The sequence below is a fragment of the Capsella rubella genome, unplaced genomic scaffold (genome assembly GCF_000375325.1).
Source record: "Capsella rubella cultivar Monte Gargano unplaced genomic scaffold, Caprub1_0 scaffold_2, whole genome shotgun sequence".
Lineage (NCBI taxonomy): Eukaryota > Viridiplantae > Streptophyta > Magnoliopsida > Brassicales > Brassicaceae > Capsella > Capsella rubella.
Genome location: NW_006238922.1, coordinates 13792137 through 13808300, shown reverse-complemented (window position 1 = coordinate 13808300; position 16164 = coordinate 13792137). Strand labels below are relative to the sequence as shown.

Below are 16164 nucleotides of genomic sequence, written 5' to 3'. Positions count from 1 at the left end.
TTATATATATGACCCTCATTTAGTCTGTCTTTTGTTTTATTTTTTTTATTAATCCAAAAATTCGATGTGAGCTACATATTGCAAATAAAATAATATTGGTTTGTTATTCACAGCGTAATTGGAGTTTCGTTGTCGACGTTATAATGAACCAAGAAGATCGATGTTATCCGCTGCGATTTTTAAAGTTTTATAATTTTTTGTTATTTTCAAGTGATGTTTTAGCCAAAATTTTTTGTTTCAATATAAATAATATTTTAAATTTTTTATAACATTTAATAAATTTAATATTTTTAGACTATATATTTTTATATTAGTTAATAATGTTTTATAAAAAAATAGTAAGTTAATACTCCCTCCGCTCTTATATAAATGATTTTTTAGATTTTTATTTTTTTTAAATAAATGATTTCTCACAAATTTATACAAATTAAATATTGTTTTCTGGTTTTTATCAATTGATTTTATGCAGATTATTTTTCCATTGGTTAAATTGTCTTTAAATAGATATTAAATAATTTTTTGGAAAAAATAAACAAAATTTAAATGATATTTTATTTAAGAGAAATTTCAGAAATATCTTTTTCCAAATACCATTTTTTAAAAATACTTTCTTTTAAAATTTTATCATAAAAACACTAAAAATGTTGAAATTTATCCAAATATGTGTGTAAACTTATATATATACACACAAAATACCTTTATATATGTATTAAATTTTATATATCTTTCATAAATAGCATAAAAATAATTTATAAAAACCTTTTAAAAACTTTATATACCCTTTAAAAACCTGGTAAAAAGTGTAAAAATGATTTAAAACCTTTTAAAATATTATAAATTATTTGTATCAAATCTCTCGGTTGTAGTTATTATAAAGAAGTACCTTATAAAACATATAAAAATTTAAATATTTCCATATTGAAACAATGATATTTTTCAAAATAGATAGATAAAAGGAATTTTTTGGAAAAAGTACACTAAAAAGTATATTTCTCAAAAAATGTCTTTTTGATAGGTATGCATTTACTCAAAATATAATTTATTTTAAAACAAAAAAATATATGTTACTAATTAATGTGTCAAAATCTTAATCATTATTTAAATTAAAATGAATAATGTCTCTCTACAAACATTGAGCTTTTTTGGACGTCATTACCTTTAAAGTTTGTTTGGCACCAAATGAAGATAAATACTCTAGTATATATAGTATTATTTGTTTTAATTGCTCAAGAATGATTGAATAATGGTTTCTTTCTTTTGCTAAAGTTATGGGTGCACAAGAAAAAGTGTATAACGTTTACTTTTCAAAAGCATATTTATAATTATTTTTTTAGTTGTTTTTAAACACGTTAACACGAGTATCTACTTTCCTAGTCAGTCAGACATGTACGTATAGTTATCTTAAAACTATTTGAATATTAAGTTCGGCTTAATTAATCAGTTTGCCATCATAACAAACATATTTCACATTCTTTAAGAGAAACACAGTTTCATCAAGTTCTGTTACAAAAAAAACACAGTTTCATCAAGTTTATATAAGAAAATGATATATTGAACATTTGAAAAAAAAAAGAAAAAAATTAGTACTATAAAAAAGTTTATTTAGGAAGATAATAATATCGCGTTTGATATGTCAACATCAAATATTTTAATCAATCAAAAGTTAGTAAGTTGAACATTAACGATGAAAAGGAAAGCCTAAATAAATAAAGATGTCAATATCAGACAACTACTCGTCGTCAATCCAGTATGATGATACGTTTCATTTATGAGTCACTCACTACTACTGTAGCCTGTAGGAGGTACATGTGCATGATGTAATTATTACTTGTTTTACTTCTAATATATAAAAAAAGGGTTAATGGAGCCAAACTTACCTTTAAATTTTAGTATACATTTCTTTTTTTTTTTCTAATATTCAGCGATTTTGATATGAACAATTCGATAATCGTTAAAAGTTTTTAACTGAAAGTTCAATTTGTTAGCCAAATATCCTTTTAATAAACTATATTTAGTTTTAACCATTAAAAAGAAAGAATAATAAACTAAACTACACAAATAATCAGTAACAATAATAATTCTTTAATAAATAAAAATTATTTGTGTTTAATCAAGAATAATAATAATCATATTACAAAGTTAAAATTGTAATGTTAATTAAGTCAAAATGAAAACTCTAACGGATTTGACTTTTTTTGTCTTCGGCTTCACAAGTAGGCCTAACTAATTGCCAAGTTTATCTACGGTTATCTCTCTTATGCTCAAATGTGGTCACTACAATTAAATAAAAAGCATCACGTAAAATCAATTCATCTCATATGGGCAAGGAACTAAATCAATACATAAAGATATATTCAAAATCTGCACAAGCTAAGACCACAATCGCTTTCTTTCTGATGAATTTCATGCCATCAATTTTGCTCATGCTCTTTACCCATGCTAGATCTGCAAAATAAGAATTCTTTCATAGAAAACCTCAAATAAATCATATAGAAACTTAGAAGTATGCCACATATGTATAGAATTCAGAATTTTCAATCCAAACTAGCCTTATAAAAACTTAGAATCTTCCATCAACAAGAAATATGTCGCCTTCAATACTCCAATTTTTTTTTTATGCATAATAGCCTATATCAATAGAGAATAAAAGGGATAAATAACGCTTCTCAATAACTGTTAAGACTAAGGTTAGCGATTTTCATATACGAAATTAAATAAATAGCAAACTTGGGTTTCACTTTTAAATTTGGGTTTAACAAAGATGATTACAGATTTAAGAGAACCTTTTGACCACCGAGTAGAAAAGGTCTTTGTTAAATGACAAAATCTAGTGTTCGTAATTCAGATTCATAATCTTTTTTGGCGTCGAGGTTTTGTCCCATAATCATGAGTTTGATAAGGTGGGAGCGAGATGTTAGAGTTTTAATAAGTTTAGTGGTGAGGAGAGTAGGAGCAAGAGTGGCTGAATTTTAAAAATTCCATAAAAGAGAGAAGGAGAAGAAGAACAAAAAAAAAAAATGAGAAAGGTTGATTAGAGTTTAGGTTTTTTCCTTTTTCCATTGGAGCCAAATATTTTAATAATGCAGTAATGAATTGATTTTTTCCACTAATAATTCTATAGCATTTCTATTTAGTATGTGCTATCGTAGATCATGTTTGTAAAAATTAAAAATAAAATAAATATATATGAAAAATATAGAAGCGGTTGTAAAATCAAAACGATATATAAAAGTTAGAGATAAATCAACTATAGCATATAATTGTATGATTGCAAAGGTAACAAAAATTGAGATTCTTGTAATAAAGGGACATAGTATTAGATACTACTAGTAGCTAGTGAAGACCATCATATAAGATAATATGTTTAAGGAAATTTAAGTTAAAAAAGACGACCATTGAAAATGTCTTGAGTGGGTATGTTGATAAAAAATTAGTAGTAAACTCCACTAAAAAGTATAAAAGCGGACAATAGATATATAGTTTGTTTTGAATTGCAAAGGGTGAAAACAAGTAATCGTATTGATTATAGTATAATGGCTAAATTTGATTTTCTAGGTTGTACTTGTTTGTTTGAATCATGCATGGTGATGTGTGGTGGTTAGTTGCTTCTTCTAAAAAAAGAAAAATAAAAAAAAATGTGAAGTTGATCGTCTCAAATTTATAAATAAAGAAGAAGAATGGAAGGAAAGGAGAGGAGAGGAGGGGGCTTTTTGTGTGTTGGGCTCTCTAATCTATTGGTTGCCTTTTCCCACTTTTGCACTCAGTCAGAGAGTATCATGTTGTTTTACGAGTTTTATAGTAAATATATATATATTTGAATATCTCTCATAACGGATTGTACAAAATAATAAGACGAATATATCGCCACGGCGATATTTTGATTGCTGCCTTTCTGGGAGATGTTGTCGGTTGTCCGTTCCCATTTTTATACTAATATTTAAATTTGCCTTTTCTTTCTCTTGTTAATTTCCGAAGCCATCAATTCTCTTCTTTTTTTACTACTTTCTCTCTTTCTTTTTTAATTATAAGGTTTAACTCTATTCCACATCAATTTTCAAAATATAATTTTTTTTAAATAAAAATATCATTGAATACAATAAATTCAACCAATAATATTATATTTTCTCTGTTTCATAAAAGATGATGGTTTGGGATTTTTTTAGTTTCACAAATATTGATGTTCTACATATTTTAATTAATTACTATTAGTATTTTATAGATTTTAAAAAATAATCATTGATATATATTTTTTTTTTTTATCATTGATAATTTAAGCCCAATAAACGATTAAAAATAGTAGCTAGAAGAATAAATAATTTAGTGAGATGGAGTAATACATAATTCCCACGTACGTATCCAAGACATTGCCGCCGCTCCTAAAATATCTCTCTATTATTTGCCTCTGCGAAATAAAATTGGCTTTTGTTCCTTCTCTGATCGCTTGCCATGACGACGATGATAACATGCACACTGGTGCAATATTTTGTTTTTTCGTTTTTTTCTTCTTCTTTTTTCTTTTCTTGTTTCTTAAATGTTTCCAACGCCGCTCTCTCCGTTGATATTATCATGCAATTTCCCAATGTTTGAATTTTTCACAAAAAAACTATAACGTAAAAGGTATGACTTTGAATTATACGAGCAAATGAGAAAACAATCAACTGATCTGTGTGTAAATTGATTGGACTAATTAAAAACAAAACAAGCTGCAAAGAGAGAATAGATGAAACTGAACTCAACTAGACTATTTTAATTTTCAGGATGCAAACAATTAGTTTACCGTAAACCAATTTTAAATTTTCTTCGTTGTAAATTAATGGATAGAGGAGCTCTCTGTCTCTTCTGAATTAAGCGAATTAGTCCCGTCTGCTTCAGGTTGGCATTTTTTAAGTAAGGGCACGTGCTATAAAAGTTTAAACACGATGGGCTTACGAAGCGAAGCCCACCCAGTAAGGAACAATAAAGGCCCCATTCTGTTGTCGTCCTTCTCTCTAACAACACACTGTACTAGAGGGAGTCTGGATATTTCAGCTTTTTTTTTAATATAATTTTTAACTCGACGATCTTGCGATTTCTGAAGAATTGGTGATCCATCGCGTTAGATCAGTCTTTGTTCTCTGGATCTCCATTGTTAACAATTTTTTCTCCATTTTGCGCTGGTTGTATTCCCTGAAGCTTTCTTTCAACGTCGCTCCCGTGCCTTCGTTTCTCCACCCCTTTCTCAGGTCTGTGTCGATCGATTAAAGTTTACCTCCATTTAGAGACGAATTGTTTGATTGTAATTTACTAGTTGTGTCGACTTGATCGCTGTGACGAGAAGAAGCCCCTTTTCCTGCCTTTCTGGCTCCATTCTCCTCAAGTATATGCATCCATGTTCTCAGTCTTTAACATTTTATATATACATGTACTCTCTAAGATAATTCTGTTTCACCCTGTTTTACACTTACATAACCAGTCGAAAACAGGCCTTGGTTCTACCTAGATAATTCTTAAAACGTACATCTTTAAGACTAATTGGTTTCTGGTCTATCATATGTTGATTCTCCTTTCTTGACTATGCGACTTTCTCTGTTTTTGTCTTCTCATCTAGCTGGTATATAAATACTTATTGGTTATGTGGTCTAGTTGATAAGTTACTCATCGGTCTCTTACACCATTCTCTCTATTTGGTAGAGAGAAGATGCTGCTCAGTTGCACCAATTTATATTACATGCAGCGTTAGATGTTGTCCAAGACCTAGCATGGACTACAAGTGCCATGTACGTAAGGTCCCTTGTGAAAAAATTTCCATCATGATTGAAGGATCTATCTCACTACCATATTATCTCTTCAGGTTCTTGAAGTCAGTTGACAGGTTTAACGATCTGGTTGTGTCAGTGTATGTTACCGCAGGTCATATCCTTTGTCGTTGAACTAATTACTAATTTTGGACCCTTTGAATTCAATTTCAAGCAAAAAGTTTGTTCTTCTGATGATACATTCACCTAAATATATAGTGTCAGATTGGTATGTTGACTTTTGTGCTTAACAGATTCATCTCCAGTTTAAAATGTTTGTTTCTTCCTTAATGAATCAACATATACGTGCCTCATGCTCCTTCATGATTCTCGCAACGAGGACGGCATCAAGAGCTTCGTTCAGGAGGTGCATGAGCTTTATATAAAGGTAAAGTTTTTTCTTGATTAATGAATTCGCTGTTGTTGGTTTCGTCCTGATTCATTGGTTTAGTCGCCATCATGAAAAATCGTTTGTGTTAATGCAGAGTCTTCTGAATCCCTTGTATCTGCCGGGTTCACGGATAACATCATCACATTTTGACACCAAAGTACGTGCACTTGCAAGAAAGTATCTGTAGATAGAAAAGACGAGAGATTTCAGTGCTCAGTTTTCTTGTATCTCTTTATACAGTATGTTCTAGTGCCTGGATTTATGTTATTCCTTCTTGTCCTAGTCCAGTACGAGTAATGATCCATTCAATCCAACCCACAATTTCTTCTTTTGGTTGTTAATAAGTCTCTCTCTGACTTTTCCTCTGAATCTGAATCTAACAAGCTAGTAGTACATATCTATTTGACCTTTTCTAGTTTTATGAATTGCATCTCTATTAAGTTGACCCTAAAGATAAACGCCTTACCTAAGTTTTTGATGTGAAACTTTAATTGCTCATCGGGAAATTAATAAGATTACTACTTTATTAAATAAGTTAGGAAAAAAGATTATATGAATGAACCAATGGTAAGATAGAAGTTACCTCCCAAAGCAATCTCTCATTCTCTCTCTCTCTATATACATCGCCGACGAGGCAGGAACGACGACCAATTGAGACGTTGACCCTTAATCCGATTTTTAATTTTTCAGCAGATTTGATTTTATTGAACAATCTCTCTTTCTTTCTTTCGACCAGGAATAATAAAAGTCTCGTCTTACGTCTTCTTCGATCTCGTATTATCTATCTATCATCCTGTAAGTTTGATCTGAATCGAAATCAGAGGGCGTTTTAGATCAGATCTGGCGAATGGATAGCAGTTACTCTGTGATTCCCAAAACTTCTTACGTTGAGTTACAGAAACCGACTAGTAATGGAAAACCCAGAAACAACAAGTTGCTTGCTTCTGATGAAGAAAGCTTCGTGAACGACTTCGACGACACACGCAATGGTGTCGGCGATGAAGAAGTTGATGATCTCGATTTTGATGTCGATGTCCTTCATGGCAAATCATCCAACCAAGGATCTGGGATCTACGGCGCCGTTTTCAACCTCACCACCTCTATTATCGGCGCCGGGATCATGGCATTGCCCGCCACCATGAAAGTTCTCGGCTTGGTTCTAGGGTTTGTCTTGATTATCATCATGGCCATTCTTTCTGAGATTAGCGTTGAGCTCCTGGTTAGATTTTCAGTTATTCACAAGTCCAGATCTTACGGCGAGGTTGTTCAATGCGCATTGGGCAAAACCGCTAGGGTTTTTTCCGAGATTTGTATCATTGTCAACAACGGTGGCGTTCTCGTTGTTTATCTGATTATCATGGGTGATGTCATGTCTGGCTCTCTTCATCACATTGGGGTTTTGGATCAATGGTTAGGGAATGGTTTCTGGGATCACCGTAAAATTTTGATTTTGATTGTGATGGTCATCTTCTTGGCTCCTCTCTGTGCTTTGAACAAGATTGATTCCTTGAGCGTTACCTCAGCTGCTTCTGTTGCTCTTGCTGTTGTCTTTGTGGTCGTCTGTTTTGTTGTCGCCGCCATCAAGCTTATCGAAGGCACCATCGACCCTCCCAGGATGACTCCTGATTTTGGTTCCAAAAAGGCAATCTTGGATCTTCTTGTTGTCATTCCCATCATGTCCAATGCTTACGTTTGTCACTTCAATGTCCAGCCCATCTATAACGAGCTCCAAGGTCGATCACCTCATAAGATGAATCAAGTTGGGAGAATCACTACAGCTATTTGTGTTGTTGTCTACGCTTCAACTGCTATATCAGGCTATCTCCTCTTCGGCAAGGACACCGAATCAGATATCTTGACCAACTTTGATCAAGATCTCGGTATCCGTTTCAGCTCTGCTGTGAACTACGTTGTCAGAATCGGCTACATTCTTCATCTAGTGCTCGTCTTCCCGGTGATCCATTTCTCATTGAGAGAAACCGTCAACACCTTGCTGTTTGAAGGGTCGCCTCCTCTATCGGAAAGCAAAAAGAGATCATTGGGGCTTACTGTGGTCTTGCTGGCTCTTATTTACATTGGCTCAACGATGATCCCAAATATATGGACTGCATTCAAATTCACAGGCGCAACATCAGCGGTTTCGCTTGGTTTTACATTCCCTGCGCTTATCGCATTACGGTTAGGGAAACAGAGCAATTCGTTAAGCCTCGTCGAAAGATCAGTGTCGTGGTTGATGCTAATCTTGGCCGTAGTGGTTAGCGTTGTTGGAACCATTGGCAATATATACAGCATCAGGAGCAAATCAGATTGAATGTAATAGCAGTTTTTCTCAGGATCTTGTAGAAGCATACAATCAAAAGATTCTAAGTCCAATACCGAACCGGAAATCTTCAGTTTTGAGACAGCTACGTGCACCTTTAGGATCTCTCAGTCGATGGCGTTTGTTCAGACTAAGCCTAAAGATTTTCCGGTTTGTGAATTCTATGTATACAGACCAGATTCTTATGATATCATCATTTTATATATATATACGCATTTTTACTGTGTTTTTAATTAATAAACTCCTTTTATGTCTCTGGCCGGGCGATTTGTAGCTGTTATTATCTCTTAATATACCTTGTTGGATGGTTTGGGAATGGTGTTGATCGACCAGGTGGTACGCGATATAGTATAATACAACCGGATGAACTTTGATGGGGGGTAGGGTGGGTGTGTTGTCATAAACTCATAAACAATACAGAGCATCGAGATTGATGTACTATTGAAATTAAAAGCAAAGTAACGAAAACTTAACTTGGACTTAAAAAGGTCATCATCCTTAAAATCTACAAGTTACCAACTTAAATGTACCTTTTGATGCAACGACTATTATCATCTTATAAGATTGATTTCCTTAAATGCGCTTCTCTTCTCGCCGTCGCATCTCGGCAGCAGCGAAATTCTAAGATGTGCAACTTTCCAATTTTATTGTTTTAAGTCCCTACACTTTAGTGGTATATCTGTTACCGTCCTGAAACTTTTGTTCACGGTGTACACGTGGACGTTGAGATGAATATCATACTGTGTCTTCATACCATGCTAATCTTTCTCGCAGTTAATAATATTTTAGCATTATCTAGCTGAAATGTTGTAACTAAATTGTCAATATATGTATACTTGTCACGGTGTAACCGAATCTTTCCAATTAGCAAGGTTCATAATTGTTCGCATTCAAATTTGTAACACTAATAACAACAGATAAGAGTAAGATTTACACTCTCTTGCCTAGTTTTCTCTCTAACAATATAATTATTTTGAAAATGATATTTGCAAAGACAATATTTTAAAATTTTAACCTTGGATTAAACAATTATTAATATGTCTTACGATTTGACAGGCGAACGTTAGCTGTCGAAAGAAAATATGAACGTTAGAGACAATGAAGTGTGTTTTGTTACCGTTATGAAATTGTGATTTATTTATTTTAATTAAAAAGGTATTGATCATGGACCCCTATATATATGCGTAGACTCCTCTCATTGTTCGTTCAAAGTTCAAAACTCATACACATACACACACTAGTTCTTACAATTTCTGTTTCTAAGTTCTGTTACCGACTCCGAACAGTTTCCAGTTTCCTCTCACTTGCTCAGAGACAAAGAGGGAGAGGGAGAGAGAGAGAGGCATCATCATCGTAAAAGGTAAGAGAAAGACTCCGCTCATTTAACTTTATTTTCTTTGTTAAAACTAGCTAGAACTAGTGTGTTAGGGAATTATGTTATATAGTTTAGAGACATTTCAAATGACCATGTTTTGAAAATCCAGCTCGTGTTTTGTGGGTGTTTAAGATGGAGTACTTGAAAACATGTTGTCTTCAAAACTGTTTTTAGAAATATCGTTGTGTTGGGAATAGTAGAAAGTATGTTTCAAAATTTGGTTTCGATATACTCTGCCCTTTTTCTGCCTAAAATGTAGAACGATTGTTAGTTTTGATTGAGAAAATAATTATGATAAAACCTTTTTGATATTAACTGATGTCTGAAATGGTTTGTTTGTTTTTGTTGTTGGGTTTATTTGATGAAGGTTGGAAGAAACAGAGGAAAAAAAGGATTGACTGTGTGTAGAGAGAGATGGCAGTGAAACGACAGAAGCTTGATTCGTCTGCCTAGTGTGTCGATATATATAGTTCTATACGTTTGTTCATCTTCCGCTTAAATGGTGCGCCAGTAAATCTCTATGTATATAATACAGTAGACTAGAGAATCTCTATGTATAGATGAATGTCTAGGCAGCGTGTGTGTGGAAGGGCTCATGCGTGTGTGTGTGTGTTATTATTAGATGAATGAGTAGGGTGTGTGGAAGAGAGATTATTATTAGATGAATGTGTAGGGTGTGTGTGAGAGAGAGATTATTATTAGATGAATGTGTAGGGTGTGTGTGAGAGAGATTATTATTAGATGAATGGTGCAATCATAGCGACGAATACTGAAACCCCTCCCCCAACGCAAATGCAGATGCAAAAAACAAACATACATACGCAGTTGAACCACTTCAACCAATTTGGTACCTCCAAAAACAAACAAACTAGTCGAAACACCAAAAAAAACACACTAAAACTATGAGCACAAAACATCACACTAAAACTATGAGCACAAAACATTTAGAATTACAAAGCTTTGTGCACAGACGAGTTTGACGCCCTGTTTTGACTTTTCTTTTCTCCGTTTAGACTGAATTCCATTAAAAAAATGCAAAACATAAGTAATAAGGATGAAACGACTCTGCCTCGGTTTGTTTAAAGAATTTTTAAAATTTTATACTCCCTTCGTTTTAGAATAGATTATTTTTTTAAGCAAATGCACACATGTTAAAAATTCATTTAAGTTTTGTTTATTTTAAAGAAAAACATTATTTAATACCATTTTAAACACAATTCAACAAATGAAAAACAATCTTTCTAATATAAGTTGATAAAAACAATAAAACAGTTATTTAATTTTGCATATATTTATGAAAAAATCATCTATTTTTGGGGAAAAGGGTAAATAGATCACATGTTATATAGAAGGGATGGAGTAATTCAATTCAGTCTCGGATTATTGTTATTTACATTAGTGCGTAAATCCATTGTGGGGGGGGGGGGGGGGACTGAGTAAATCATTAAGCAGTAGAATGTGGGCAAACCGAAAAAAAGAAGTGGAAGCTAGCTAGTGGCTGGGGTAAGTAAGTGCTGCAATTGAAGCATTACTTAAAAGTCCCACATGCGCATGACCCATGAATCCGTGATCACGGATCGTGTCTTCTTCTATTGATCAATCTATATCCCATATTATATAAGATATGTATTGTTAACACAAATAATTCTGATTGTGATCTAGACGGACGAATATATGCATGATTAATGCATCATCCACTACTTGTACTAGTTACTAGTGTCGACGTCTTTGTTTGTAGTCACACAGCATTCGATAATAATGTCCTCTTAAAAGCTCAATAATAATTTAAATCTTCCACCTTGATTCAAAAACTGAGGATCATTATATAATTATAGAATTGTGTTCATTGACTTATTTAAGTAGTAAAATAATAATAATGTGTATACACGAATTGATTACAGAAAAAGATACATTACAAGTTGACCAGAGAGATTAGAGAAGGCGCTTTTTAATTTTCATGTTAGTGTTTTGTTTTTGTTTTTGTTATCATTAGTTGACCTAACAACGAAGATAATACTAACTATTTAGTCAGTTAATCCATCTTACACGTAACGAAGAGATAACATTATTGATTCAACTTAATAAACAAAAAAGCAACACATTTTAAATAAAATAGAAAAACGTATTTGATCACGTAGACAGAGCCGGACGATGATACTATGATCTCTATATATGTATATGGACATCATAGTTTTTGTTTTAATCAATTTTCTTACAAGTATTTTGGGCAGTACTGTATTCATTGCATGTGTTCTAAAATCGAGTATTAGCCTATCTTTTAGGGAATCTTAAAAACGAATAATAATATAATGCTGACTTTTATCTAAGAAGCAAATTTATTTAGATTTTGAAAGAAGAGATTAAATGGAAAAAGAAAAGGAACAAAAAGCAAGAAAGCATTATACAGTATATACAAAATAATGACTCCATTTCTCCCACACCGTGATTAATGGACCTTAATTAAACCCACAGTCATCTCATCTCCATGTGTTGTTGTTTATAATCCTTTTTCGTTTTTTTTCTTCAATGCTAAAAAAAAAAAAAAAAAAGGTCGTGGGAACTTCTTTACTTTTCTTTTATATTTTCTGACTTTGACAAATTATGTTTGTTTTTTTTTGTGTTTTTTTCTTTCACTTTGGTATGCTGCTTTAGTCCATCGGAATTCACCAAAACTATACCAAAGTAAACAACCCCCCCCCCAAATTAAACCTTGAACCATCGTCTCTCCTTTATATACACAAGACTCTTTGAAACGACTTTACCTTTGTTCACACACTCTCACCAAAACTTTGTTTCTTCTTCTTCCTAGAGAATTTCAAAACTCTCAATGGATTGGTTCTCATGGCTCTCCAGGACCAATCTCGAAGCTTCTCTTATCTATGAGTACGGTCTCTCCTTCTCAAACAACGAGCTCGAGTACGAAGACGTTGCCTACTTCAACCACGAGTTTCTTCTCAGCATGGGCATCTCTATCGCTAAGCACCGCCTCGAGATCTTGAAGCTCGCTCGCCGTGATCGTAAACCTTCTCCGCTCACCGCTCGCTCCATCTCCCGAGTCTTGATTGCCATCAAGAAGACCGGCAGATGCTTCTCCGATTACGTCCGAGCCTGGATCCGGCGGGAGGAATCGTCTCGGGCACTCGTGCTTGTGTCCAGCAGCAGCGGGAACGGGAGATGGAAGAAAGGAGCGTTGTTGAAGAGGAAGAAGACATCGGTCATGCCGAGCTACGTATATGGCGGAAAGGAAGAGAGGCTGTTGCTGACGAATGGGACTCCTCCTCCTCCTCCTCCTCCTCCGTGTATGCTCGATTGCGGCGATGATGCTTATTGGGGAAACAAAGATGTTGACGATATCATCAAATGGGATTCTATGTTTCACAACCTCAAACCTACTTGAATTCTCCTCTGTTTTTCTTTATGCTTCTTCCATCAACATATCTGATTATTTGAGTTTTGGCTTTAGGTTCGAATGTGTGTGATTATCATGTTTGCTAGGCTGATTAGTTTTGACATTATAATTCAGATAGAGTTACCTTTTTTTGTAGTATATATATTGGCTTTGTTCTTTTACGTCTTGAATCAAATTATCATATGTTGGAACTTGCAAGTTTTAACTTTTTCATTGCACTCTAATATCATCTGAACACAAGAGGTTGTTTTTGGCTTCTTTTGTCTCTTCTTGTATCAGTGACTGTCATAATACAAACATCAAACAGCATTACATCAAGGAGCCGATACAAATGGCTTCTTTCAACACAGTTCTTAGAATACAATCCAAACAAAACTAAAAATGATTTGCACCATGATACAATAGGAGCCTATAATTATGAAAAGTAGATAATAGCATCTATGGGTGTATTTATATTATATCTTCCTTTTTCTAGACACAGTCTCTTCTCGCTCTCTGGATATATCAGTGACCTGTTGATTGCGGCTGCAACCGGAAAGAGCCCGATGCATAGAGAGCTTGATATACAGGGCGAATCCTCACTGTCAAAATAATGCTCAGCAGAGTTCCAAGCCCACAAACTCCGGCAAGAACCAAAAACGTTACTCTGTAGCAGTCAGGACCTATGCAGGTCATATTCCCTTGCTTTTCAGCCTCCTTATCATAGATGTATCCAGCTAGAAAGGCCGAGAATATGGTTGCACCAAGCGGGTTTCCCAGGAGTATGAAGTTGAAGTTGATTCCAAAATGTCTTAGACCAAATAGCTCTGAGATGGTGGCGATAGATAAGAACTGAAACCCCATGCCTACCCCAATTAGAGCAGTAGCGATGTAAATGGTGTAATTGGTAGCTGTGGCGAAGAGGAGGAATGTAAACACCATAACTAGCTGCGCAGCTCCCATCCATAGTGTTCTTGGAAGCGTTCTCGACCTTAGAGGCAAAATGAGAATCGTATGAGTCACTTCTTTACCAGAAAGAAACAGAGAGATTCGTTTAGAGAAAAAAAGATGAGAGAGATTCTTACTTCACAAAGTGCTCAGAAATGGCACCTGAAGCAAGACGGCCTATGAAGTTGAAGAAACTGAAGAGGCAGAGGAGAATTGTTGTGTCCTTAACACCAAAAGCAAATCCGATCTGTGCCAAATTGTTCGAGACCGTAACCCCTGAACCCATGCCGAGGAAGTAGACAACCCAAAGGAGCCAGAAATCTGCCTTGACAAAAGCTTGGTCAAGCTTGAAATCCTCACCTCTCCTGGGTTTTCTCTTCTTCTTCACCGCACCTTCTCCTTCAGCGAGAAGTATTTCCATATCTGACTCATCATCTCCCTCAAAAATAGGCCCAAGGTTTGAAGCTGAGGTAGAAGGTGTCAGTAACGGTTCTTCATGGGTACCTTCTTCTTTGGCTAGATTGTCTGAAGAACCCAGTGGAGAGCTCTTTGCATTTGAACGGAAAAGTGTCATCTTGATGGGAACCGCAAGAGGGGCCAACAAAAATAACACCATGATAGCGACAAGAGCATATCTGAGTATAATTGGCAGGGAAAACACCTCACTCACCACAGTCGTCACAACCAGGTAAGCAGCAAGAAGTATACTTGCGGCAAGCAGAAAAGCGAAATACATGGGCTCAGAAGGGTCTTCACCAGTAGCCGGGATACAGGGGCGGATGAAATACATTACAGTTAAGCAAATCACAGGAATGCCAACGGTAAGAAACAGAAGCAGATTGGTAGCTGAATGGTGAAGCATCATACTGAACAAGACAGTGAATGCTGCACCACTGATCCCAATATAGCCTTTGAGAAGTCCAGCCACAGGGCCTCGGCTCATAGGAAAGTTCCTCATATTGGTGACAAGAGCTGCTGTACCGAACCATGAGTTGCTATTGGTGGCTATAGTTAGAGCAATGAATAGCTGTCAACAACAACACTAGTCTCGTGAGTTCAGTGATCAACGAAACAATAGAGATGAACCCAGTGACATAGATCATAAATCTGATCGATGACACAACTTAGTAACACTAAAGATCTAAACTTGATTTATAAGGCACACTAATTATCGACATTTGATGCAATCTCAGGGTTTATGAGAAAAATCACCCCCCCCCCCCCCCCCTAAAAAAAAAACGAAAGAGAGTAAGATATTAGAAACATGGGGCGTTATCTTACCAGCCAGAAAGGTAAACCATGAACGATTTGGCTGACGGAGAGCCAAAGAACGCCGAAGCCAAGGAAACAAGAGGAAGCTCCGATGAGAAGCATCGCCCATGGAGGAACCTTGTTACTGGCGTACCCAGGAAGTAGCCCCATGTTTTCTCCCAGATCACAAGCGACGCCAAGGATGGTGACCTGTTGCTGGCTAAAACCCAAAACCGATTTGAGAGCCGATGAGTAAAGCGGGAACGTCGAACCACTTCCCGCCGACATCTGAACCCACGCGGCTGCAGCTAATCCCACCCACGGTGGTCGGCTTCCCGATTTCTCCGCCAGCTTCGGCATCTCCGATCTATCTATCTCTCTCTCTCTCTCTTCCCTGAGAGAAGTGCTTTGCTTTAAAAGTAAGGAATGAACAGAGATGATGAATCACTCGCTCTCTTTTATTGTTTGGTGTGTGTTTAATATACTATATAAAGATCTCCAAAAGTAATTATTTTAATATTTGTAAACATATTTTTAAAGTATACGTTATAAAATTGAGGAGAAAAGCGTGATTAGCAAGAGGTTTAACATGACACTTTTGAAACTAATCATCTTAACTGTAGTATTTTCTTTATAAAAATTTGCTACGATATGACAACCTAAATAATGTTTTTGTTCCTAATTGTATCTCTGCTCTGGCTTAAAATCATTAAATAA

At 35.0% G+C, this 16164-nt stretch overlaps 3 protein-coding genes and 2 long non-coding RNA genes across 5 annotated transcripts; 4 read left to right on the top strand and 1 right to left on the bottom strand.

The window, feature by feature from the left end:
* The first annotated feature begins 5889 nt into the window (after window positions 1-5889).
* Window positions 5890-6438, top strand: LOC111832070. The gene is made up of 2 exons (XR_002835204.1): window positions 5890-6162; window positions 6260-6438. It is a non-coding gene; the product is annotated as an uncharacterized LOC111832070 (long non-coding RNA).
* A 325-nt stretch (window positions 6439-6763) lies between these two features.
* Window positions 6764-8741, top strand: LOC17896491 (amino acid transporter AVT6E). Its single transcript, XM_006301387.2, has one exon. It carries the CDS (start codon window positions 7013-7015, stop codon window positions 8474-8476), a length of 1464 nt encoding a protein of 487 aa, XP_006301449.1. The 5' UTR covers window positions 6764-7012; the 3' UTR covers window positions 8477-8741.
* Window positions 8742-9705: 964 nt separating this feature from the next.
* Window positions 9706-10627, top strand: LOC111832030. The gene is made up of 2 exons (XR_002835158.1): window positions 9706-9845; window positions 10228-10627. It is a non-coding gene; the product is annotated as an uncharacterized LOC111832030 (long non-coding RNA).
* A 1984-nt stretch (window positions 10628-12611) lies between these two features.
* LOC17895415 lies at window positions 12612-13474 on the top strand. The gene has a single exon (XM_006302799.2). The coding sequence runs from the start codon at window positions 12688-12690 to the stop codon at window positions 13255-13257; it is 570 nt and encodes a 189-aa protein (XP_006302861.1). The 5' UTR covers window positions 12612-12687; the 3' UTR covers window positions 13258-13474.
* A 78-nt stretch (window positions 13475-13552) lies between these two features.
* LOC17895325 (protein NUCLEAR FUSION DEFECTIVE 4) lies at window positions 13553-15906 on the bottom strand. Its single transcript, XM_006301990.2, has 3 exons — window positions 15478-15906; window positions 14334-15223; window positions 13553-14239 (listed from the first exon to the last, which is right to left on the bottom strand). Exons 1-3 carry the CDS (start codon window positions 15805-15807, stop codon window positions 13774-13776), a joined length of 1686 nt encoding a protein of 561 aa, XP_006302052.2. The 5' UTR covers window positions 15808-15906; the 3' UTR covers window positions 13553-13773.
* Window positions 15907-16164: the final 258 nt, after the last annotated feature.

What these genes read in the sequence shown, in the direction of transcription:
- LOC17896491 (XM_006301387.2), top strand. Translation starts at nt 7,013, where the DNA reads ATGGATAGCAGTTACTCTGTGATTCCCAAAACTTCTTACGTTGAGTTA.
- LOC17895415 (XM_006302799.2), top strand. Translation starts at nt 12,688, where the DNA reads ATGGATTGGTTCTCATGGCTCTCCAGGACCAATCTCGAAGCTTCTCTT.
- LOC17895325 (XM_006301990.2), bottom strand. Translation starts at nt 15,807, where the DNA reads ATGCCGAAGCTGGCGGAGAAATCGGGAAGCCGACCACCGTGGGTGGGA. An exon ending in ATGGTTTACCTTTCTGGCTG is followed by an intron (nt 15,224 to 15,477) that starts GTAAGATAACGC and finishes TGTTGTTGACAG; the next exon opens with CTATTCATTGCTCTAACTAT. An exon ending in ATTTCTGAGCACTTTGTGAA is followed by an intron (nt 14,240 to 14,333) that starts GTAAGAATCTCT and finishes TTTGCCTCTAAG; the next exon opens with GTCGAGAACGCTTCCAAGAA.